A 24,282-nucleotide genomic window follows, 5' to 3' on the forward strand; every position below is an offset into this window, starting at 1 on the left:
CTGTGCCACGGAGGTGGGAAGCGGGCAATGAGGCTCGGCCTGTAGGGGAAAAGGAGAAGTCGGGGAGGGCGCTGGGGGGGCACGAACCGTGCGGGAGGGCGCCGGGCCGGAGGGCGCCTGGCGGGCGTGCGGGACCGCAGCGCAAACCGGGCACCCCCCGCGCCCAGCGCCGCTCCCAGCAGCGATCCCTGCGCCAGGCAGGTCAGCATCACTGCCAGCGCCAGAGGCAGCGCCACGGACTCGGCAGCGCCATCGCTTCCGACCGCAGCAGCAACGGCCACCGGCCCGGAACGCGCTGCGGGAGCCGCGCCGCCGGACCTCGCCAGTCGCCGCCTTCTACAGCTCGTGGCCCTGTTCCACCGGCACCCCCGGTCCACCCGCCTTCTACTGACAGCCCTGGGCCACCCTCCCCCTGACAGTCACTGACCCTGGGCCACCCCTGTCCTGAGCCCACCCTCGCCTCTGTGCCTGCAGCTTCCACAGCCCTGCTGTGCCCTACCAGGCAGGCACCGTGGCAGGGACCATGACACAGACCGCACAGAACACGATTCCCCTGAGCACCTCCCTGGCAATGACCCCCACGGGCCAGCTCAGGGGCACCCGACTTCCCGGGAGGGAGCAGGGGCACACGGGGAATCCCTATGGAAAACAACAAACCCAAGGCAAATGACCGGGTTTCGGATCTCAGCAGCTGCCAAGCGCCACGCTTGAGATGCAGGGGAAAGCTGTGCTTAGAACTGGATTGGGTTTTCATGTAGCCACAGCAAGCTTTGGTCTTTACAGCTACTGAGGGCTTTGCAGGCTCCTCCCGAGCTCTCAGAGGACAGCCCAGCACTGGCACGCGTTGTAATCTAGGGTGTCCTTGCTAGGGACAAATGTGGTGTATTGAGACGTGCAGCCCTCGTGTTCCTTCAGGTCTTTCTGCTCAGAGCTGGGGACAGAGCAGGCTGCTGCTGCTGTGCTGCCCTTTCAAAGGGGCCTTGCAAGGAACGCTCACACTCTGCCCATGGCAGGCAGGGCTCCATCTCCAGCCCTCTGGTTTCCCCTTTGCCCATGCCCAGTGCTCCCATGCAGTGCGCACAGCTGTAGCACTGGGGCTGGCTCAGGTCCTCAGGGGGCTGCACAAGGGAGTCTTTTGGGGGCAGATGCCAGGGGAGCTGCAGGTGACTGAAACGAAACGGTGATGCAAGGGCAGAAGCTCTTGCACGTGCAGCCTCTGGCTGCCCCATCCTGCTTGAGCCTTGCCCCCACCTTCCCTGCCTGCCCTCTCCCAGCAGTACAAAGGATGCTGCTGCCATCCTTGGGCTTGGGGAGCACCATAGGTGCTTCCTTCAGCCCATCCACCTCTGCTTGAGAGCGTAAAGACTCCTCTGGTTGCCATTGCCAAGGCTCCCTGCTTCCTGCCCCTGGGCTGGGCTGAGGTCTCTCCACTGGAAACACCAACGCAAGAGAAAGCACAACGTGGTAATTAAGCGTCCTTCCCAGCACACTTGTGCAGTCTTGCCCTGAAACAGCCTCTGCTCAAAGCAGAAGCAAAGTGGAGGAAAACCGGTGAAATAATGACAAATTGTAATAATAATACAAACAGTAATAACTGTTGTTCGACCACACAGCTGTGTTGGAACGGGGAAGCAAGTACCCCCAAGCAGAGGGTGCTGGAAAGCAGCACACTGCTCCCTGGCCCAGGAACCAAACCCGGGGAAGGCAGATGTGAACACAGACTGTTTATTTGACGTAGGGACAGAAAAAGGGGGAAGGTGAGCAAGGACCTTCGCAGTAAAACAATACTAAAATGGTAGTAAAAAACCCAACGTGCCAACTGCGGTAGAAGAAGAGAGTAACAACAACAGATCAACAACAGTCTAACAAGAACAGACCACCACTCCCGACACCAGACCGTACCGAGTGCAGAGACGCACAGCCATTCATCCAGCCTTGGCTGTGGAACCGTTCCAGCAGGAAGAATTGGATCCCCCCCGTTCCATCTCGGGCGCTGCTCCCAGCACGGTTTCTTGCCGGCAGCAGGGACGGGGCCTGGCCCCATCATTCCGGGCCCGCCTCCCCGCGCCTCGGGCCTTGCCTCGGCTCCGCAACCGCTCCCACACGGCGCTGCCCCCTCCACAGCCACGTCTTCACACCGGATCCCCCACGGGCCTCCCACCACAGACCGGAGCCGGAGCCGTCCCTGACAGCGCCGGCCCAGGACTTGGCTGCCACTCGGCAGCGGCGACCTCGCAGCGCTTCCCGCCGCGCCGTGCTCGCACCATGGCCCCAGCAGGGAGGCGGAGCTAAAATGGACGCGGCCGCGGCTGCCCCGCGCTGGTTGTCCATTGGCCGGGGCCGTCCAGCGCTGTTTCTCCATTGGCCGGGGCCGCCCAGCGCTGTTTCGCCATTGGCTGAATCCGCCCGGCCGTGACTCCTCTGTGGCCGCCCCTACGCTTTCCCCGCCTCGCCGTCGCTCCGCAAGCTCACTCCGCAGGGAAGGGGTGCGCGGCGGCCGCTGGGCCGAGCGAGGCGAGAGCTCTCCGGCGGTGCGGGCCGCGGGAGCGGGTGTTGCGCTGTGGCCGGAGCGGAGCGGGGCCGGGCCGGGCAGGGCCGGGCCGGGCCGTGTCCGTGCGGGAATGGCGGAGCCGGGGTTGGCCGTGTAGGAGCTCGAGGGTGTGTGTAAGGTAAGTGCAGCGGGGAGGATGTTGTGGTGGGTGCTGGCCGGGTGTGGGGTAAGAGCCGTGAGGTGGTTTCGGGGCAAGGGGACGAGAGGTTTGTGTGAGGATGTGCCGTGGTTCCGTGGGTCGGGCGAGCTCCGAGCAGGAGTCAGTGGTGCGTGCGGAGGGGCAGGGGTAGGGCAGGCCCAGGGCTGAGGGGCGGCGGGGCAGCTCCATGGGCGGTGAGGCCCGGGGGAGGTGGGGGTGTTCCATGGGGAATTGCAGGGGTTGCCCGGGGAGGGGGGGGGGGGCGGAGCGGAGCGGCGTTCCCGGGGTGCTGCAGGTTCCCGGAGCCCCCCTGGAGGGGTTCGGTGGGGCTGCCGCAGAGCCGCAGCGCTCCCAGCTCTGGTCTTTGGGAGCTTCGGTGTTGCTGATGAAGGGCTTCCCGTCAAGGTTGTGACCTGAGTCGAGGTCTTGCTCTGGCCTGGAACCTGGCTCAAAGCTCCTGTAAGCAGAGTGGCGCCTCACGTGTACGAGCAAGGGTTGTGCTCAGCAGCGGGCGCTTGGAGGTGATTTTCCCCTTGCCGTGGAGCTTTGTAGCTCGAGAGATCTGCACGTGTTGGATCTGTGCCAAAGTAAGGCCGGTCCGATGCCCTGGGTGTTTCACAGGGACTGCTTCCTTTCAGACACTTGCACAGCTCGAGTGTTACCTGCCTTTGCCTGGAACAGAACCGGTGCTCTCTAAAGAAAACCCAGAGATTCCACAGGGCAGTGGAAACAGAGGTTGAGCTCAGTTGGTGCTCCTCTGAGGAGGTGAAGGCTTCTTGTAGCGTCGTGTTTGTAGGCAAAGGCTGTTTTTTGCAGAGCCTGGCGTCAGGCTGCTGGCCTGAGCCTGCAGGTGCGGGATGGCTGGGTTTGTGGTGTTCATTCTCAGTTTGTGCTGTTGGAATCTGCTCTCGCTAAATCTGTGATCTGTTTTAGACTTGGATGTCTCAATGGATGCGTGGAGCTTCTTCTCTACTTGCCTGGTGTCCTTATGGCTGCACAGGCTTTACGTCTGTTCTGCAGTTGCCTTTGGGGTCAGCATTTGGATCGTCATTCAGTTCTCCACCTCCAAACCCCAAGAGAAAGTAACAGAGCATGTAGGTGCTTTGAGAAGAGCCCCAGAATCTGTGCCCCGCTCCACAGCCCAGCGAGCAGTTGCTGGGGAAAGGAAGCCCCTGGTGCAGTGAAATGTGCTACTCCCCTGTGGGCCCACCGGAGTTGTTGCATGTGCCAGCTGTAGTTCAGTGTGTCTGATGGTTGTAATCCTCAGTCCTGGTCGTCTTATGTTTGTGGGTAGCTGAACGCGCTCTTTGCTCCGCTGTTACAGCAGAACTCATCTGAATGCTTTCCATTTGTTACTGAGGGAGTGTGTCAGCCTCGCTTGCTCTGTCACTTCAGGCAAATCACTCTGCTTCTGCAAGGTTTTCTCATTTTTCCTGTGATGTTAATGATAAGGTTGGGCTGGTCTGGGGACCAGGGTGGGATTAGGCCACTCGGGAATTAAAATCCTTGCCGTTCAGGTGAGTGAAGCTCTGCTTTAGGAGTTGGGACGTTCTTGGTTTCAGCCTGAGTCTGTTATCTCAGCAGTGTGCGAGATGAGCGTGTTGTAGCATGGCCTAGTTTGGAGAAAGCTACTTGTGTGTCTCTGTAGGGTGAGAGACACTCAACTGCTTTGTTCCATTTGCATGGTGCTGAGAGTCTGATCACAGGACTGGAATTTTCAATGCTTTTGGGGAAAAGGGGGTTACCATCGCTTTGAAAAGGGATGGAACGCGAGACAGTGCTTGTTCCACAGGGTGAAAAACCCACTGGGAATCCCGCTTCTTCTGAAGGAATAGAAGACAAGGTAGTCAATGGATGTGCCACCCTGCAGAGAAAGGAGGTCTACGTTGCTGGGGTAAAGATTTTCTATGGGTCTCAGACTGGCACAGCAAAGGTATGAGTTACTTTTTTTCCATGTGCATGATCTTGAGTTGAAATGTTGAGATTCGAGTATGTTGCTTGCCTTAGAAACACTACAGTGTGTAAAGATCAGAGTTCCTTAGGTCATGAGAAGTTGTTACCCAACAGGAAAGATAAGTGAAAAGCATATAAAAATAAGAGCTTTACTACTGCCTTCATGTGGGGTATGCAGTAGAGACATTATTATGAAGCTTCAAGTTTACTCTTACAGTGTTATAGAACCCCAGCCTGGTTTGTGTTGAAAGGGACCTTCCAGTTTTAACCCCCTGTTACAGGCAGGGACACCTTCCACTAGAGCAAGTTGCTCCAAGCCCCATCCAACCTGGCCTTGAATATACTCTTAATTTGCTAGCTGATCTTCTTAGAAGTGCTCTTTCAGGTGCTTTTTCAAAAGGAAATGTCATTTGTGTGTGTAAATATAAAATCGTTAATCATAAAATTCATGTGATTCTGTTTTTCCAGCCAGTATATCCTTGCTGTGCTGGGAGAAGTCCTGTCTCTGGGCACAGCAGGGCTTGTTTGACCTTTCAGGTACCTGTGTTGTAGCACCCAGTTGCTGTCTCTGTTTCTTTTCTCAGAGATTTGCCAGAGCTCTTGCTGAGGCAGTTATTTCCCTTAATGTGCCAGTGGAAGTCATTAGCACGGGAGACTGTGATCCAGATGATTGTTTATTAGACGAGGTAGGTATGTTGTAAATGGGAATAATAATTCCAAGCTTTTCCTGGGGTTGTGAAGGCAAAGCTGTTGTGTTGCAATTTGCTTTCCTTCCATGGAAGCAAGTGCAGTCCATCAGCCCTTGGCAACAAATAGCTAAATGCTGAAATTGCTGAGGAAAGGCTTATGTAGGGTGTGTGATGCCGAGCTTGGCTTTGTCCAAGCCAGTTGTGTAACTCGGCTGTGAGTAATGGACAGTGTCTGCACCAGGGCCCCTGTTGTGTCTATGAGTGTCCACCTGGGAAGGGTTCAAAACTGGAGTAAGAGGATAGTGATTCTTCTGCAGCTTTTAGACTTAGAAACTTCTCGTGAGCAGTATTTCTGCTGGGGAATCCTTGGTGGATTTTTCTTCTGTCAATATTGATAGTTGATTTTTTTAATGTATGGGGGCGTTATTGCTGCAAGAGCGTGTTTTGGAAGCTGTTGATTGGGGTGGGGAAGGTGGGTGTCCCGTTCTGTTTTACCACTCCATTAAGCAGGGGAAAGAGAGCTTGTTCTCCTTTGGTTAATTTAAGATGGCTTTGCAGGGAGGATGGCCATCCACCACTGTTGGGGTTACCACCTGCAGCATCCCACACCAAAAACTATTCAGCCAGCCAGCCAGCCAAAATCTCATCTTTTGACTTCTTTCAGGTGCCCATGTGTTCCAGCTCTCTTCCTGAAGTGCTCAGAAAAATTGAGTGATCTTTTCTCTTGTGTTCTGTTTCTGTTCTTAGACAACCAGCAGGAACATCTGTGTGTTCTTGGTGGCTACGTACACAGATGGGCAGCCAACCGAGAGTGCAGCCTGGTTCTGTAGGTGGTTAGAAGAGGCTGCACACGACTTTCGCTTTGGGAAAGCCTATCTGAAGGGCCTGAGATATGCTGTATTTGGCTTGGGAAACTCTGCGTATGTTGCTCATTACAACACAGTAAGTATCTCCTGTGCACATGTCTTTGACTCCTGCTCCTCTGAAAGGCTGAGCTATCTTAAATGCTACGTACCTGCCCGTTACTGGTAGTTTGTGTGAGAATTGGCCCAGAAAGCCAATGGCATTCTGGGCTGCACCAAAAAAAGTGTGGCCAGCAGGCTGAGGGAGGTGGTTCTCTTCCTCTACTCTGTTTTGGTGAGACCCTCCCTCTGTTGCATCCAGCTCTGGGGCAACAACACATGGGATGTGGAGCTGTTGGATCGAGCCGCAGAGATGCTGCCTGGGCCGGAGCAGCTCTGCTCTGGAGCCAGGCTGTGAGAGCTGGTCTGGTTCAGCCTGGAGAAGAGACGGCTCTGGGGAGACATTAGAGCAGCTCCCAGAGCCTAAAGGGGTCTGATGATAAACCTGGAGAGGGGCTTTAGATAAGGGGCTGCAGGGACCGATCAAGGGGGAATGGCTTTAACCTGCCAGACGGGATACTGAGAATGGCCATTAGGGAAAAAATTCTTCCCTGTGATTTTGGTGAGACACTGGCACAGGTTGCCCATAGAAGTGGGCATACGGCAGTACCTGAGCCTTGTAATGAGTTTCATCTTGGTCGGAAAAATGGCGTGACTTGTCACCTGGTTGTTATGTTTGTGTAACTGGAGCCACAGGAAATGTGTTAGGGATGTGGCCATTTTGACCAAGCATAGCATAAAGGAGCTTGTTTCCAGAGCTCACCTCTTTCTTATCACATGGGTTTGATAGCAGAGGTGTTTTCCATCACAGAATGCTTTGGGTTGGAAGTGACCTTAGAGCTCTTAGAGTTCCAACCCCCTGCCACGGGCCTTGTGCCACCTTCTTGTGCCTTGAACACTGCCAGGGATGGGGCAGCCGCAGCTTTTCTGGGCACCCTGTGCCAGCGCCTCAGCACCCTCACAGTGAAGCATTTTTCTCGTAATGTCTAATCCAGGTGTGGTGGTGTTCAGACTGTGTGTGCTCTGAGCCGGCAGGTGAGGGAGAGTCCAGAAGTGCCTGTCCTGCAGTCCTGTGCAGCCCTCTTTCCAGGCTTGGTGCTTGCTTTCTTAGTTGCCTGCTTTGTTTAACTTGCCCTTCATTTAATTTCCCTCTAACTTTGATCTTATCCCAGGTTGGAAGAAATATTGACAGGTGGCTGTGGATGCTCAGCGCCAGCCGGATCGTGACTCGTGCCGAGGGGGACTGTAACGTGTCCCAGAGCGAGCATGGCACCATTGAGGCCGACTTTGAAGCCTGGAAAGCCAAGTTCCTCACTCAGCTTCAGGCCCTCTGCAGAGGGGAAAAGAAGCCCTGTGGTGGGAAGTGCAAGAAAGGGAAGTGCAAATCTCCAGGGAAGCAGAGCAGGGAGAGTTCAGATCATGAACATGGGGTATCGGAATATACGAATACTGAGGTAAAGCCCAAATCCGTGGGACCTTATTTCTGATTTAGTACCCCTTGTAGCACTGGTTGACTTCTCTCCTTTCTCCTTCAGCCCAGAGGGGTGCCGTGGGAGCTTGATACCTCTTTTTTTTTGGATCAGAGGGGGAAGAGGGATGAGATCCCATGGCAGATAGCAAGTAGAATAAGCCACCCAAGAAGGACCAAAGAATTAGTGATGGCTGATGGTCCTAGGCTAGATGGCATGTGTATGATGAGTCTTCCTCTTGCATAGGGGGAGGTATGTGTTGTGATACATGCTCCAGGGACCCAGTCTGGGTTCTCTTCAGAGCCTTTGCTTTGTCTCGTGGCCAAGTTCACTTCACATTTAGTTCTCTGGGAGCAGTTAACCTGCTTCCATTTCAACTTGGGGAAATTTAGGTGCTTTGCCTGAATCCCAAGGTTTTTCCAAAGGCAGTTGGGGGAGTGTTCTCTGAGCAAGTCCTGTATTTGCTCTGAATGTGTGTCTGTAATCATTTTTGTGTCTTCTGGCGTGTTTGTTGATTGCAGGCTTGAATAAGGAATCCTCTCTCTTGCTCTAAAATGCAAGACCCAGAGGTGCTGTGGCACTTTAATCCTGCCGGCAAGGTGTTTGCTGTGAGTTGGAAATGACTATGATGACCATGTTGAATTCTGTAGTAAAAGAAGGTCTCTTCTGTCTGAGTGGGTTTGAGGGTGCTGCCTACTGCAGGAACAAGAGGAATAAGCATTGCTGTTCCACCAGTGCTCTTCTGCTGTACCTTGCCTGTGTACAAAAAGGGAGACGGTGTTTCTGCTCTGTGAAGAATTTGACTGGGAAAGCAGATCTCTCACTCCCTGTTCATCAGACACCAAGGGGCACTCGGGGGAATTGAAGGGCTTTAGGCTTCCAGATGATCACAGTACAGAGTGGGAGTCTGACTTCTCTGATTGCCTGTCATGGGATCAGGTGGGCACATGAGGGAAAGGGAGTAATCTGGAGGCAAGAAAGCTGGGCTGAGCTTCAGACACCAAAGAGAGCCCCAGGTTTAAATGCATCTTGTACACATTATACAGGTTATTGGTAGGCTGTTCCTTGTTTTTCAGTATCTTTGCCGAGTGTGAGAGCTGTTTTCACTGGTTAGCATAGATGAAGATCTAATGCTTAACATTCAGATACAATTCTCACTTGGATTTTTGTCCGATCTCTTACACAGGCAGAAGAGTTGTTTGAAAGCAGTAGTGAGGAGGAAGCTGACGCTGAGGAAGCTGGAGGGTCAAATTCTGTCCTTGATGTTGAAGATCTTGGCAAGATCATGAGGCACGTGAAGGAAGCCAAGGTACCACTGTTACAACGAGTGTGGAACTATCGGGTCTTTATCAGTGATCAGTTGAATCGCTTAAAATACACTTGCTGGATTTGAATTGCTGGAGCTAGTTAAAGGGAGAGTAAAATAGAAGCTATTGGAGAACCTGTCCTCAAACAAGCCTATACTTGGAGGTGTGTTGGATATACTTCCTGGCTAACTGGGACCTGTTCGCTGAGCAAATAGTGCAGTGGTAACCTTTTATTGTGAGTCAGAGGGAAAATAACTTCCACTGTTCAGATCTGAATATCCATCTCTGTTGCTGTGATTCACAGTCCAGTGTCTAAACACAAATCTTGTTACTGGATCTGCCTGTGGGAGCTTGATCTGACCTGTGTTGAGCCTGGCAAAGACAACCATAATCCTGCTTTATGCCAGGGTGTTACTGTCTCCCTTCCTGTGTGGGTCTGTTCATGTTTCATTTTCCGTGTGCAGTCTTCCAGCAGAATACATTAGACTCCTTTATCTGGTTAGCACACGGGAAGGAGTGAGAATACACATAGGTACTAGGCTAAGCCTTCCTGTGTTCCCCACACTTCTTGCCGGCTGAGCAGTTGGCGGTTGGGATGGGAAGGGTGTGCCCAGGAGGGACCTGGGATGTCTGTGTTGCCACCTGCTGGCTGTTTCCCCGTTAGCAAGCTTTCTGTGGTGGGCTCTTTCCTTGTGCATCCTTGAGCTGCTCTCCACCCTTTCCTCAACAAACCTACCTCTGTCTGTAACTGCACCATCCTTGTCTTGCATAGCTCTGCGCTGTGGACTTAGATTCATAGAATCATAGAATCGTTAAGGTTGGAAAGGACCTTAAGATCACCAAGTTCCAACCCCCCTGCCGTGGGCAGGGACACCTTACGCTAAATCATATCACCCAAGGCCTCGTCCAGCCTGGTCTTGAACACTGCCAGGGATGGCGCATTCACAACCTCCCTGGGCAACCCATTCCAGTGGCTCACCACCCTAACAGGAAAGAATTTCCTTCTTATATCCAACCTAAACTTCCCCAGTTTTAACCCGTTACCCCTTGTCCTGTCACTACAGTCTCTAATGAAGAGTCCCTCTCCAGCATCCCTATAGGCCCCCTTCAGATACTGGAAGGCTGCTATGAGGTCTCCACGCAGCCGTCTCTTCTCCAGGCTGAACAGCCCCAACTTCCTCCGCCTGTCTTCATGCGGGAGGTGCTTCAGTCCCCTGATCATCCTTGTGGCCCTTCTCTGGACTTGTTCCAACAGTTCCATGTCCTTTTTATGTTGAGGACACCAGAACTGCACACAATGCTCCAGGTGAGGTCTTACAAGAGCAGAGTAGAGGGGCAGGATCACCTCCTTCGACCTGCTGATCACGCTCCTTTTGAATGCAGCCCAGGATACGGTTGGTTTCTGGGCTGCAAGCGCACACTGCCGGCTCATGTTCGTTTTCTCATCAACCAACACCCCCAAGTCCTTCTCCACAGGGCTGCTCTGAATCTCTTCTCTGCCCAACCTGTAGCTGTGCCTGGGATTGCTCTGACCCAGGTGTAGGACCTTGCACTTGACATGGTTAATCTTCATGAGGTTGGCATCAGCCCACCTCACAAGTGTGTCGAGGTCCCTCTGGATGGCATTCCTTCCTTCCAGCGTGTCAACCGAACCACACAGCTTGGTGTCATCGGCAAACTTGCTGAGGGCGTACTCAATCCCACTGTCCATGTCAACGACAATGATGTTAAACAAGACCGGTCCCGACACCGATCCCTGAGGGACCCCACTCGTTACTGGTCTCCAGCCGGACATTGAGCCATTGACCACAACTCCTTGTATGCAGCCATCCAGCCAGTTCTTTTTCCATTGAGTGGTCCATCCGTCAAGTTGATGTCCCTCCAATTTAGAGACAAGGATGTCGTGTGGGACAGTGTCGAACGCTTTACACAAGTCCAGGTAGATGACATCAACTGCTCTACCCCTGTCCATCAGTTCTGTAGCCCCATCATAGAAGGCTGCCACATTGGTCAGGCAGGATTTCCCCTTAGTGAAGCCATGCTGGCTGTCACCAAGCACCTTGTTGATTTTCATGTGCCTTAGCATGCCATCCAGGAGAATCTGCTCCAAGATTTTGCCAGGCACAGAGGTGAGACTGACTGGTCTGTAATTCCCCGGGTCATCCATTTTCCCCTTCTTGAAAATGGGGGTTATATTTCCCTTTTTCCAGTCATCGGGAACTTCACCTGACTGCCATGATTTCTCAAATATGATGGCCAGCGGCTTTGCAACTTCATTCGCCAGCTCCTTCAGGACCTGCGGGTGGATCTCATCAGGACCCATGGACTTGTGCACGTTCAGATTTTTAAGATGGTCTCAAACCAATTCCTCTCCTACAGCGGGCCCAAGGTCTTCATTCTCAACAGTCCCTGGGTCTGCCTTCCAAGACTTGGGTGGTTTGGTCAGAGCCTTTGCCAGTGAAGAGTGAGGCAAAGAAGTCATTCAGAACCTCAGCCTTCTCCAACTCCTGTGTAGCCAGTTCTCCCGAGAGCTTCCTGAGGGGGCCTACGTTCTCCCTAGTCTGTTTTTTATTTGCTATGTACCTGTAGAATCCCTTCCTGTTATCTTTAATACCTCTAGCTAAGTTTAATTCTAACTGGGCCTTAGCTTTCCTAACCTGGTCCCTAGCTTCTCGGGCAACATCCCTGTACTCTTCCCATGCCACCTGTCCTTGCTTCCACTTATTATAAGCCTTTTTTTCAATTGAATTTTCCTCAGGAGCTCCTTATCCATCCAAGGAGGTCTCCTGGCCCTCCTGCACTTCCTTCTGGTTGGGATGCAACACTCCTGAGCTTGCAGCAGGTGATCCTTGAATATCAACCAACAGTCTCGGGCTCCTCTGCCCTCTAGGGCTGTATCCCATGGAACCTTCCGAAGCAGGTTCCTGAAGAGGCCAAAGTCTGCTCTTTTGAAGTCCAGGGCAGTGAGCTTGCTGCACACCCTTCTCACTGTCCTGAGGATCTCAAATTCGAGCATCTCATGATGGCTGCATCCAAGGCTACCCTGGAGTGTCACATTTCCAATGAGCCCTTCCCTGTTGGTGAGCACGAGGTCAAGCATGGCACCTCTCCTTGTTGGCTCCTCTACTACTTGCAGAAGGAAGTTGTCTTCTACACAATTGAGGAACCTCCTGGATTGCTTGTGCCGGGCCGTACCGTCCTTCCAACAGATGTCAGGGTGGTTGAAGTCACCCGTGAGAACAAGGGCCTGCGAGCGTGAGGCTTTTCCTATCTGTCTATGGAGGGCTTCATCCGCAGGTTCTCCTTGATCAGGCAGTCTGTAACAGATCCCCACAGTAATGTCTCCCATAGCTATATTCCCTTTAACCCTGACCCACAAACTCTCTGTGGACTGCTCACCTGTCCCCAGACAGAGTTCCATACTCTCCAGTCTATCCCTAACATAAAGGGCAACCCCCCCGTTCGCCTGCCAGGCCTGTCTTTTCTAAAGAGCCTGTAACCTTCTATCGCAACACTCCAGTCATCGGATCACCATGTTTCTGTGATGCTTATTATATCATACCCCCGTAGACGTGCACACATCTCTAATTCCTCTTGTTTGTTCCCCATGCTACGGGCATTTGTATAGAGGCATCTGAGCCGAGCTCCAAATGAAGCCGGCTCATTGGCTGGAGTGGCTGGGATATCTCTACATTGCTCTGAGCTTTTATTATAGGTTCTGGCAACTGACTGGGTGTGTTGGGATGGAACGATGCCCCCCTGCCCCAACACATCTAGTTTAAAGCATCCTTTACCAGTCTGGCAAGCCTCCTACCAAAACTGCACTTCCCCTTTATCAGACCAGCTCCACCAGCCCCCACTAGACCTGGCCTACAAGCTTGGGTGCCGTGTTCAAGACACCCAAACCCCTGACTATGACACCAGCCTTTTAACCAGTTATTAACCTGGCCAATCCTCCTAGCTTTTTTTAGGTCCTCCCCTGTACCCTGGAGAATTGATGAAAAGACCACCTGAGCTCCAGAGCCCCTAACCACCTCCCCCAGGGCTCTGTAGTCCTTCTTTATGTTCCCCAGGCTACTACTATCTATATCCCTAGCACCCACATGTATCACCAGGAGTGGGTAATAGTCCGTGGGACTTACTAGAGCAGGCAGCCTCTCTGCCACATCCCTGATCCGTGCCCCTGGTAGGCAACACACCTCCCTTGAGACGGGGTCTGGACAGCAGACAAGTGCTTCTGTCCCTTTCAGTGTAGAGTCCCCTACTACTACGACCCGCCGCTTTTTTCCTAGCAGCACCAGTAGAGATCTTCTTTAGCAGTGCATCAGCCGGCTGTTCTGGCTCGAGTGCATTTCCTCATTAGCCCCCTGCAGGACAGCAAAGCGGTTCTGCTTGCGGACAGGGGATTTAGGGGGAAGCCCCTTGCTTTTGGTTGTCCTTTTCCTTCTTTTTTTGTTGTTTTTTTTTTTGTCACTAATTCCCAGGTTAATGGCCTCCTTCTTTCCTTCATGAGGTAGAGGTGAAGCTCGAGGCCCCTGCACAGTTTGGGCTGGGAGCAAGCATTCCTGCTTCCTCTCAGCTTCCCTGACATCTCACAGTCTATTAACAGCATCCCGCAGCTCAGCCACCTGCTGCAGGAGGACCTCCACCAGGGAGCACCGAGTGCAGCCCTGCCCTTCTTCTCTCAGCTGTTTCCTGAAACTCCAGGCCTTGGATCACAGGAGGCTGCGTGCTCAGGAGGAGAGCACGTGGTCTCTGTTGCTGACCTTAGGGAGAGGAAAGGAGATAAAATCCTCCCCACTGCTTGTAACAGGCTCTGTGAGGAGAGTAGCTCCAGTGACGTGGGGCAAGGCAGGCTGCTGTGCGAGAGCTCCTGCCCCTGAGCTTGTATGGACCTGGTGCACTGCAGCTTGCGGATGAACCAATTGGAGGGAGAAGGGCTCAATCTCTCCCTGTGTGGCTGTGCTGTGGTCCTTTCTCCTTTCCCTGTGTGTACTCGCCTCCAATACTCCACTGCTCTAGTCCCATCTAGGACTTTGGGTTAATTTTGAAGCTTTAAATGATGTAGTTCTCATTCCTGCCCCCTCTGTTCCTGTCCTGCATGGCTGATGAGCCTAGCTGTAATCTACATTTCTGGTTTCATGCTTCTGTAACCAGAGCATGTACAGGTGAAAGGGCTTCCAGCAATGACTTCATGTAAGTCCTCAGCTGTCTTGAGTGGGGCAATGGCAGGAGGTAGGTCTGGATGTGTATCCTGAGGAGCCTGAGCTGCTGGCTGTCCTTCATTAGCTGGAGGAGGAATGACTGTGTCTGGATGTCGAATCTCCCGGGGAATGTGCGTGTTGACCCGCAGCAGGTTTATGCAAACACTTGAATTACAAAACAGTCCCTTTGGGGCAGTTCTTTGCTATAATTAAAATAAATGCTGAAGACTTGACGTGAAAGAGCAGGATGATCTGCATTTATGAAAGTAATTTATCATGATCAGCCTCTCCCGCTCCCAGGCAGGGAGATTGAGTTGTTTAAATCTCGGTTTAAGTCACGTCCTCACTTTAGGGGCTGTGAGTTTGTGCAACAAGAACTTTTCTTTTCCACATGAGCTGCCTTGTCCCTTGAGCTGTTTTTTCCTCTTGCAGAATGCTGAACTATGTAAAATGAGTCTGACACCTGTTTAACGCTGACATCATCTGTTGTCTTGCAGTAATCCCTCCCAGCGCAGGCAATGCTTTGGGTTTTTGTAGCTGAACTATCCACACACAAGCTAACAAGTTTAAAGAGAGCTGGTGCACTTTAGGGTTGTATCGGGTGCTTCTTCATACACGAAGTTACTTGGGTTTGAAATGTTCCTGAACAGTTTTGAGCACAGATTTTGTGGATGTCAGTGTTGTTTGTTAGCTTCTCTGCAAATAGGAGATGGAATAGCAGGTGCTCTGCCTGTGCAATGTGGTTAGGTTGCAGCAATTTAGGGTCCAGCTTTGATGTCTTCTGCAGGCAAGTAGTGCCTTTAGTGAGAATCACTCGTGGATGAGACAGATGAACGGTCACAGACGGTCAGAATTCCTTCTTGTCCTGCTGTCAGAGTGAAGCTGTGGAGTTTTACCTAATAAATATGTCCTCACATCTCTGCAGGTGATCTGAATTTAATTTTGCCTCCACCTTCTGTTGCCTGACCTGATGGAAGTCAAGGCTGAGTTCTGTTCTCCTGCTTTTTTCCCTATGCTTCACTGCACTTCGCGAAGTATCGTCAAAGGGCTTGAGACAGATGCTGGGCTCTTGCAGTCGTTTGAGTCAGGCAGATGAATTCAGCAGTTGAAGGTGAATGCCAGCAGCTCTTTTCCTGTCAGTCGTAGCTATTCTACTTAGGAACTACTCTCAGGGAGCTACTGTCCCTTGGGAAAGAGGTGGAGTTTCAAAAAGCTTCTGAAGGTGTAGGTGCACAGTTGAAGGTGCTGGTGGCTTTTGCACACTGAGTCTGAGCACAAAACTTGGCATGAGGTTGGGTGGCAACAGGAAATCGTTCAAATAATATAAAATGGTGGCTGATACAAAAGTAAATCCCACACTTGGTTTACCAAATCATGTACTGTGTGGTGGGGACTGCTTCAGAGCTGCTGTTTGCTGAGTAATTCAACTTTTGGAACTTGCTGCAGGGGATATAGTTGCAGATGATGCATGTCAGGCTCCTGAGCTGGACTCAGACCTTGATGTGAGTGCAGGTAATGCCTGTGGTTTCATGAGGGGAATTGCTGGGGGTGGAAGTTCACCAGTGGGTAATAGGACTGTGGCCTGAAGGAGGCCTGGGGAGGTCTGAGGTTGCTTCTGTTGGGTGCCTGGTGATCCAAGGCTGTGGTGCTAGGCAGGGATGGATGATGCACAGGTAGGTGGGTAAAGGTCTGTGCTTTCTCTGCATTTACCGCCCTTCCATCTGCCTGCTTCTAGGCCTAAAACCTGTTCTCCAAGTGGCTTTTATACACCAGGAGAAGGTAGTGGTGGTTCTTAGTGAATTTAGTAACTAAGTAGACTTCTACAGTTGTGGCACATTTTCCCTGTCCTCCACAGTTACTCCCCTGAAATGTATTTATCAGATCACATGTGAAATCTAATGGGTGTGTTTGTGGCCTGCAGGAGTGCTGTTAATCAGAGGGACACCATTTCTTCAGGTGGATTATCTCCCACAGCTGGGAGACTGTGATAGACTGGAAAGCCAAATCAATCTAGACTTGTTCCCAGGGAATGAAATGGCTTTATGAATCTTTGTATTTATAAACTGCAGGTGTGAGTAATAGTGATGATGATACTGTTGATGGGCTGGGAAGCAATCAAATGGGCATATTCTCTTGACACAGTTTTGAGATTAATGTTCTTGATTTCCCAAACTTAAAGTGTAATAGTGCTGAGAGTCACATTTGCAATGTAAATAAAAAAGGGGTGTGTGTGAGAGAGAGAGCAAGAATGAGATGGGGTTTACAGGAAACAATGTATGGTCAAGAAGTTTGTTAATCCTTCTGTGTGCATTTGCCATGGGGGATGTTTCCTGATCCCCTTTGGCACTCTCCCCTGAAAAGCCATTCTATGGGAAGCTGTTCACAAGCACTGGGACTGTCCATCATCCCCTTTGTGAGCGTGTGAGGGCTGTGCAAGACCAAACCTTGCTGACACTGGATGAAGAAACTTCTGGTGAAGTTCTGTTTGAAATGAAGCAGTGAGTGTTAAGAGATAAGGTGCTTAAGGTATAAGGCTTACAGAAAAAGGGTTGTCTGCAACTCCGGAGTCTCCAAGAATTGTTAGCTGTATTTTCAGCTACTTGCCTGAGGCTGGGGTACTTACCTGTCAGATTTAAAATCAACTAGAACTGCTGTACATGTTTAGAGCTCTCCAAAAACTTCCTGGAACTTTTAATGTGTGAAAGATTCCTATAGGAACACTGTGCTTTTATCTGCAGCAGCTCATTTGGCTGGGCTGGGCTTTGACCTCTGCTGCTGTGGCTCAGAATTCAGTGTGAGCCTACCTTTTAAAACAAGCTTTGATAAATATCCTTTAACTGCCTGGGGACTCCTTCTAGTGTTAAAATCGGGATTTGTCACAGGGACGCTTCTCCCTTTCCTTCAATTCTTTCTTCTCTAAATCTTGTCTATTGAAAAGGATTATAATTGATAAATAACATTACAAGAGCTCTTGAGGCTTGCCTTTTCTGTGCAGGACTTGGGAGTCCCTGATAAATAAGGGTGGAAAAAAGACAAGTTACTTTAAAGATAAGCTCAGGCTGGACGTTGGGTTTGGCATGTGGTGTGATGCTGGCTCCCTTGACGAGCCTGTAAAGGGCCATGAGCTCTGTGAATGAAGACTCTTCTTTTTGCCCTTGCTGGTAGCTGCCATAGCCCTTGCTGTTCCTGAGTCTGCTGTAAATTAGTCAGTACCAGGGGAGTGAAGCAGAGCTGATGGCTATAAAAAAGCCTGGAAATCTGAAATTCACCCCCAGTGTTGTTTGCAGCCTTTTCTTGAGCACCTGTGGCTGGAGATAACCAGGGCTTAGTCTGCAGCAGCTCAGCCCATCTGCCTCCCGCTTCCCAGCAGCTTTGTGCTGCATTGCTCAGGTGATTTTTTTTCTCTGGGCGTGTTTTAAGGTGCTTGTCAGCCAAATAACCCAGCTGAGAGATGCCTGCAAACCAATGCACGCAGGAGTTGTCTGCTGAGGGTAGTTCCTGGGAGAAGCATGGAGCAAGTGGCCTGTTGATTTCATTGCTGTATCCAAGGAGAGGAGCACAAGGATGTCTTGTGGGAGCGCAGTGTCTGTCATCAAATGAATCGGTTTGACTCAGGAGGTGCAGTGGCTGCAGTCGTGTTCTGTGGGACAAGCTCTGCAGGCTGGGCCTGCAGCTGCAGCAGCTCTCCAGGTTCTTGCTTGCACTACAAACAGTGCAGTTTGTAGGTGTCTCTGAAGTGCAAACACATCCGCACCTTGTCCAGTGTCCCTGTGCTCTGTGTGAAGAGCAGCTTTGGAGAGTGGGAGCTGCTTTTTCTTTCCTGTTACAAGGTGAGCCACAATTTTGCTTCCTTTGCTGATACTTGTGTTGCCAAAGCAGGCAAAGTATTCAGCTGTCCTTGTTCGTGTGTCAGAGGTGCTCTTGTGACATCCCTCTCTTGCTGTTGGGTTGCAGAGGCTTGGCATGAGATGGAGATTGAATTTTGGTAGGTGCTGTGGATGTGCAGATGAGATGCAATCTTTCCAAACAGCTTTCTCAACAGAAGAGAGTGGCACTAAGAGAGCAGAAGTAGCATGCGTTAGTCCTGTAGAAGGCTGTTTTGCAAGGAGCCAAGTGGTGTTCCTGTGGGCAGCCTGAGGTCTAATCCACTTTTCTGACCCCCCCAGGTGGTTCTTGCCAGTGATGCCACTGAGAGATGAGCCTGAGCTAAGGGCCAAGTTGTCAGCTTTTGTAGCTGTCCTCTTGCCACTGCAGTATTGCTTCCAGAGCTCTGCGGGTGTGAACTTCAGCTCTCCGTTCGTGTAATCCTTGAACTTTAATAGTGCATTTAACAGCTCCACTGGGAATGTCGTAGCAGTGTTCCTCGCTGCCAGGCAGGCTTTCTGTTTGTTATTATTGTCTTCTTAAAGTTTGTGCCTTTCATTGATTAGAAAGCCCTGGAACTTTTGATGGATGGGGCCATGAGAAGACGAGGGTTTCCTCCTGTCTGGTGTCTGGGAGGTTAACTAGGAAAGATGTTCAGGCAGAACTGGGATATTCTGGGTGTCATTTTCCTTATGGGAGTAGAAACTTCTTGGGAAGGTGATTTTTTTAGCCAAGGCACATAAATGTATCGAGCCATGCGGCTAAAAATGATCAATTCAGTTAGCTTAAAGAATCCTACTTTGTATGGGGTTTAGGTCTTCCTTTTTTTTTGTTTTTTCTTCACCTCTGCAATATTAGTTTGAAGAGTATTTTATGTAATAAAATGGAAAACACATGGATATAATGGGCACCTTGGCATCCTGGAGCAAGCACATCAGAGGGGAGAAGTGGCAGTTGTATGTGCTGTGGGTCAGATTTGGATGTGGCAGAGGATGAGTTTCATAGGTATATTTGTGGGAAATCTTTTGAAACGCTTGAACTGAGATTTGTCAGAGGGGCAGCAACACCTCTGCCTTGGCATAGAATCACAGAGTGGTTTGGGTTGGAAGGGACCTTAAAGCTTGTCCAGTCCCAACCTCTGCCACAGGCAGGGACACCTTCCACTAGAGCAGCTTGCTCCAAGCCCCTGTGTCCAACCTGGCCGTGAACACTGCCAGGGATGGGGCAGCCACGGCTTCTCTGGGCACCCTGTGCCAGCGCCTCAGCACCCTCACAAGGAAGAGCTTCTGCCTAAGAGCTCATCTCGGTCTCCCTTCTGGCAGGTTAAAGCCATTCCCCTTGTCCTGTCCTACAGGCCCTTGTCCAAAGCCCCTCTCCAGGTTTCCTGTAGCCTCTTAGGCATTGGAGCTGCTCTAAGGTCTCCCCTTCAGGAGCCTTCTCTTGTCCAGACTGAACCAGCCTGGCTCCAGAGCAGAGCTGCTCCAGGCCTCGCAGGATTTCCGTGGTCTCCTCCGGCCTCTCTCCAGCATCTCCAAGTCCCTCTTGTGCTGTTGCCCCAGAGCTGGATCAGGACTGTGCGGGGGTGTCTCCCCAGAGCACAGCAGAGGGGGAGAATCCCCTCTCTTGACTTGTTGCTCACACTCTGGGGGCGCAGCCCAGCACACGGGGGGGTTCTGGGTTCAGTTGGACACCCCAGCAATCACACAACCAGCTGTATCTGTAATTATTCTGATAACTAGCAATGATTTAAAACAATGTGACCTGCCTGCAAAATTTATTGCAGGATGGGCAGACAAGGAGTATCCCAAACTAGCAGATGTTTGGGAGGCACTGTCTCTAACTGATAAATAGAAGGATGGTGTGAAATAACTCATTCAAGTTTAGTGGGGCCACTAAATCCTATTATCTCACCACAGACTTACAACACAAACATTGTTCTTTAAAACTAAAGATACTTTAGAAGACTAGTGTGAAACAATTAACTCATGTTTAGTGGGGCCACTACATTCCACAGACTTACAACATAAACATTGTTCTCTTTCTACAACCTAAGTTAAGATAAAAAGTACTTTATGTTTTCCAGGCACCAGCTTTTCTTATATCAAGGCCCCCCTCTCCCCCCGTGTCTTTCTTTTACAAATTCTCTTGCTATGTGACTCTGTTTTGCTCAAGAGTTCTGGCCCTTTTTAACTTGTTGTCTAATCTTGTGTCTTTAGCGAGCTTTGTGTCTGTTACTGTAAACTGGTACAGTTATCCCCACATAACCACACCTATGATTTGCGAAAGCCAATACATCTACATGTTTATCACATTTGCATGCACACACACAGAGGCTCAGACACACGCATGCATGCATCCATCCATCAACTCACAGGACACGGGCAGAACAAACAACCCAACAGTTTTATTGGTGACTTCGAAGAACTTCTATCCTGCTCCATGGATAAGGAGCATCACGCTGGGGCTCAAGGCGCTTGTGGGGCAAGCAAAAGTCGTTTCTCCTCTGCTGACACATGGGCACCAGGAACCCCTGACCAGCTTCTGGGATATCTGAAGTGACAGCAAGGACATAACAGCAATGTCACAAAAGCCATTGGGGAGGGAGTTGGAACTGAGTGAGCATTAAGCTCCCTCCCAACCCAAACCGCTCGGTGAGTTTATGCTTCTATGAACATCAAGGAAATAAGAGCTGGGAAATAATAGCTGAGAAAATAACAGAAAGGAAATAGCATCTAAGGATATAGCCAAGGAAGCAACATGAAGGAAACCCTCAGCAGTTCCTACACGGAACAAGAGCTGAACTCGGCACCAGCATTGCCATCACCACATTTACCTTATGTCAGAGTCCACCTCTTCCAAATCTGACTCCTCCTCCCGAGCATCGAGCTGAGCCAGGGCCGCCTCCTGCGGGGCAGGGATTAGAGAGGTGAGAAGCAGGCATGGGGCAGGGACCGGGTAGAGGGACAGAGCTGGCGCCTGCTCCTGCCCTTACCTCCTCCTTGTCCCTGCTCCTGCTCCAGCACTTGGGCCGCAGCTTCTGAAAGCAGCTGGAAACAGGGAGGAGCAGGAGGATGAGAAGTAAAGGATGAACTCCTCCAGTGCTGGAGGAGTTGGCGGGCTCTGGGCAGGGCTGGGCGCTGCTGCAGCAGAGCCTGTTGGGGCAGGGCAGGGCAGGAGTTACCGCTTCAGGCTCCATCTGCTGCTGCCTTGGGAATCCTCGGCACGTTTCTTGGCACAAAGCTGGTGATAGAGAGACAGAGACTCGGAACATGGAGGTTTCCACAGAGAATTCTGCAGCACAGGGGAGCCGGAAGGTTCTTCCTCCAGCCCAGTGCCGTCTACACACGTGCAAGGCTGTGCCAGCAGCCACACCTTTAAGAAGAGCCCCCCCTGCCTCCTTGCCCAGCTCCCCGCTGCTCCCTGCCTCTGGAATGACCCAGAGTTCTCCTCAGCGTTGTTAATTTCTGCCTTTCTCCTCTGCACAGAGCTCTGCAGGCTCCCCGCCCCACCCCTTCAACCACCGCCTGCAACACGCGCCATGCCTTCTGAAGGCATGAAAGCTCATTTGTCTATTTGGAGGAGAAGGCCCCCAAAGGGAGGTTCAAACTCCGCAGCAACGATTGGGCCCCTGCCCTGTGCCTGGGCACGGCCCCGACACGCCGGAGCCGCAGCACCATGCAGAAAGGCTGGGTATGGGCTCAGGGCAGGGAGCAGGGGCATTGCTGCACGGCTGGAAGCAACGGGTGCTGCAACAGAGCAAGGCCAGGCCAGGAGCTGGGGAGGGGATGCTTGGGGCGAGGGACTGCAGGCTAGAGCCTGGTAGGGGCTGATGGCAGAGGCTGTGATGAGAGGGAGCTGCAGCCCCCCTCAAGGAAGGAGCTGCTGGGAAGATGCACAGCAGAGCTGGGGACCGACCCTGGCAGGAGCCAGGACAAGCTGCTCCCAGCAGCTCTGAACACCTCCAAGCTCCAGGGTGGGGTACCACAATGAGCTCCAAGTCTGGGAAGACATCTCTTGTGCATGCCAGCACATCCACAGGCATCCGCAGCAGCACCCGGGCCCCATGAGCACTGTGGGAGCACACCCCCCACCCCCCCCCGCCCGGCCCCTGTGCTCTTCAGCCCCACGGTTTGGATGGCAGCGCTCTGGCAAACGAATCCTTGGCTCACCTTGAAACAGCACTGCACCAGGAGAGCAACGGACGTGATGAAGTTCAGTAACAGCAAGAGCACCAGTGCCAGCGGCAGCCAGCGGTCCAAGGTGTGATTGGCCATCTCCTGGGAGAAAAGGAGAGTGCATTAGGGAGGAGAGGAGCGGGGAGGGAAGGGAGGTCCCTTCCATACCCCACTGCCCAGACACACACATGCAGCCATGCCCCGTTCTCTCTTACCGTCTCTGCAGATTCACTGCCCATCTCCCTGGCCTGGACTTGGGCATGGGGACGAGAGGTGCCGGCATCCTCCTCCCGCACACACTGCTCAAGGAGGTCAGAGGGCTCCAGGTCACGCTGCCTCTCACTCAGGAGCCTCAGGAGCAGCCCCGTCCTCGAGACCATCTTGGCACAGGCCTGCTGGAGCTGGGGCAGGCCACAGTCCTCACGCAGGGCTCGAGCCACCTGTGCCATGAACCTGCGCAGGGCTCCATCTGGCACCAGAGAGTGTAGGTGGCGGCTGAGCAGGGTGTCAAAGGGGGGTCCTCGCGTGGCCGCGCCGCCCGGGGCGCTGGAGCTGCCCTGTGCCGTTGCGGTCGGGGGTTCCTGCTCCTTAGTGCTAGGTCTCTGCTCTGCTCTACCGTCTGCTGCTGCGGGCTCTTCTTCTGCACCCTCGTTGCCCACTGTCCCATCGCTGTCCTCCTGCTTCTGCTCCTCATCTGTCCCAGCAGAGTCCTGTGTTGGGGATGGTGCTTCCTCCTCATCTTCTGTGCTACCCTCATTCTCCATCCTGTCAGTCGTATTGGTCTGCCCCATGGCGTCTGAATGATCCTGACTCTCGCCAGACAGGGCGAGATGCAGGTCCTCTGTTGGGTACTGTGTAGAGGGCTGCGCTGCAGGAGGGGTGGGTGCTCTCTGGTGGCTGGAGACTGGGAGGATATCGCTGAGGTTCATACTTTTCACAGTCAGGATGCTCATGGCCTTGTGCAGCTTGTTCTTTAGCTGTGCCACGAGCCCCTCTGCTAGGAAATAGAGCCTCCTGGTGTCAATAGAGCTGCTCCAGCCCCTGTGCTGAATGCCCTGCAGCATCAGCGTCAGCTCCTTGGCGATGTTGCCCTCCTGCCTCGAGAGCTGCTGAGGGGAAGGTGCTGATGCATCGGGGCTGCTCAGGCTCCGGGCAACTGTGAGCGTGACGGTTCTCTGCTCCCCGAGTGAAGGCTCCTTAGGCTGGAGATTCAACACGGACCTGTTGTTCCCTTTCTTGGGGGGCACCGGTCCCATTAGGAGCCCTGGTGTCTCTGCCAGGGGAGCTGTAACACACCAAGAGCACTTCAGTGACAAAGAGCTTTCTGCCAGACACAGGCTCAGAAGGTTCACTATAGCTGGGGGACATGGGCAGGGCTGTGGGCCAGTTACCGCAGCGGAGAACAGCGCTGTTGCACACGCTCATGCAGTCGAAGCTGAGGGTCCTGCACGGGGTCTCAGTGCTGTGCTTGTGCTGGCAGAGGCAGCAGGCCGTGTCGATGGACAGCTTGCTAAAGAACAGAGGTTGTGACCAAACACTCAGCATCGCGACCCAGGGCAGCGACTCCAACCCAGGTGGTGCACAGAAACGCCTCAGGGGTCTGCTTCAGTGTCTGCTGCAGCTCTGGGAAACTTCCCCTCGCTCCCTGTGTCCCAATGGACACTTTTGTGCTGCTGGGTTTGTTCCCCACACAGACCCTCTGTCCCAGCAGCTGGGATCTGCTGGAGGTGGGAGCCAGCCCCCGCACACTCACAGTGTTTCCAAGCGGGATGTTCTCAGGAGCAGCATGAGCAGCGTCTGCCGAGTCACTCGTGTGGCACCCAGGTCCCTGCAAGGGTTTCAAGAAACACATTACATTTGAGGTGGCGGCACCAGCCTCTGCTCCGGGAACAAGCTCAGTCCCTGCTGCTTGCTGTGCTGGCCGCAGGGGGGGATCTGCTGCTACCTAATCCAGGAGAAAAGACGGAAAACCGTCTCTCCTTCCTGCTGTGCCCTGCTCCCACCCATGGGTCTGAACCAGAAGGGATCC

The 24,282-nt window shown here is 52.5% G+C and overlaps 1 protein-coding gene across 1 annotated transcript in view; it reads left to right on the top strand.

The window, feature by feature from the left end:
• The window catches only part of LOC133280930 (S-adenosyl-L-methionine-dependent tRNA 4-demethylwyosine synthase TYW1-like), a 331,505-nt gene that overhangs the window by 258,941 nt on the left and 48,282 nt on the right, over nucleotides 1-24,282 (top strand). The window contains exons 3-6 of the mRNA XM_061475986.1: nucleotides 5,228-5,329; nucleotides 6,080-6,274; nucleotides 7,407-7,688; nucleotides 8,890-9,012. Of these exons, the coding sequence (XP_061331970.1) occupies nucleotides 5,228-5,329; nucleotides 6,080-6,274; nucleotides 7,407-7,688; nucleotides 8,890-9,012 (702 nt within the window). The remainder of the gene's footprint in view (nucleotides 1-5,227; nucleotides 5,330-6,079; nucleotides 6,275-7,406; nucleotides 7,689-8,889; nucleotides 9,013-24,282) is intronic.

This window comes from Pezoporus flaviventris, unplaced genomic scaffold (assembly GCF_033815535.1).
Source record: "Pezoporus flaviventris isolate CSIRO_AGI_PZ_B2104156 unplaced genomic scaffold, CSIRO_AGI_Pfla_v1 ptg000093l, whole genome shotgun sequence".
Lineage (NCBI taxonomy): Eukaryota > Metazoa > Chordata > Aves > Psittaciformes > Psittacidae > Pezoporus > Pezoporus flaviventris.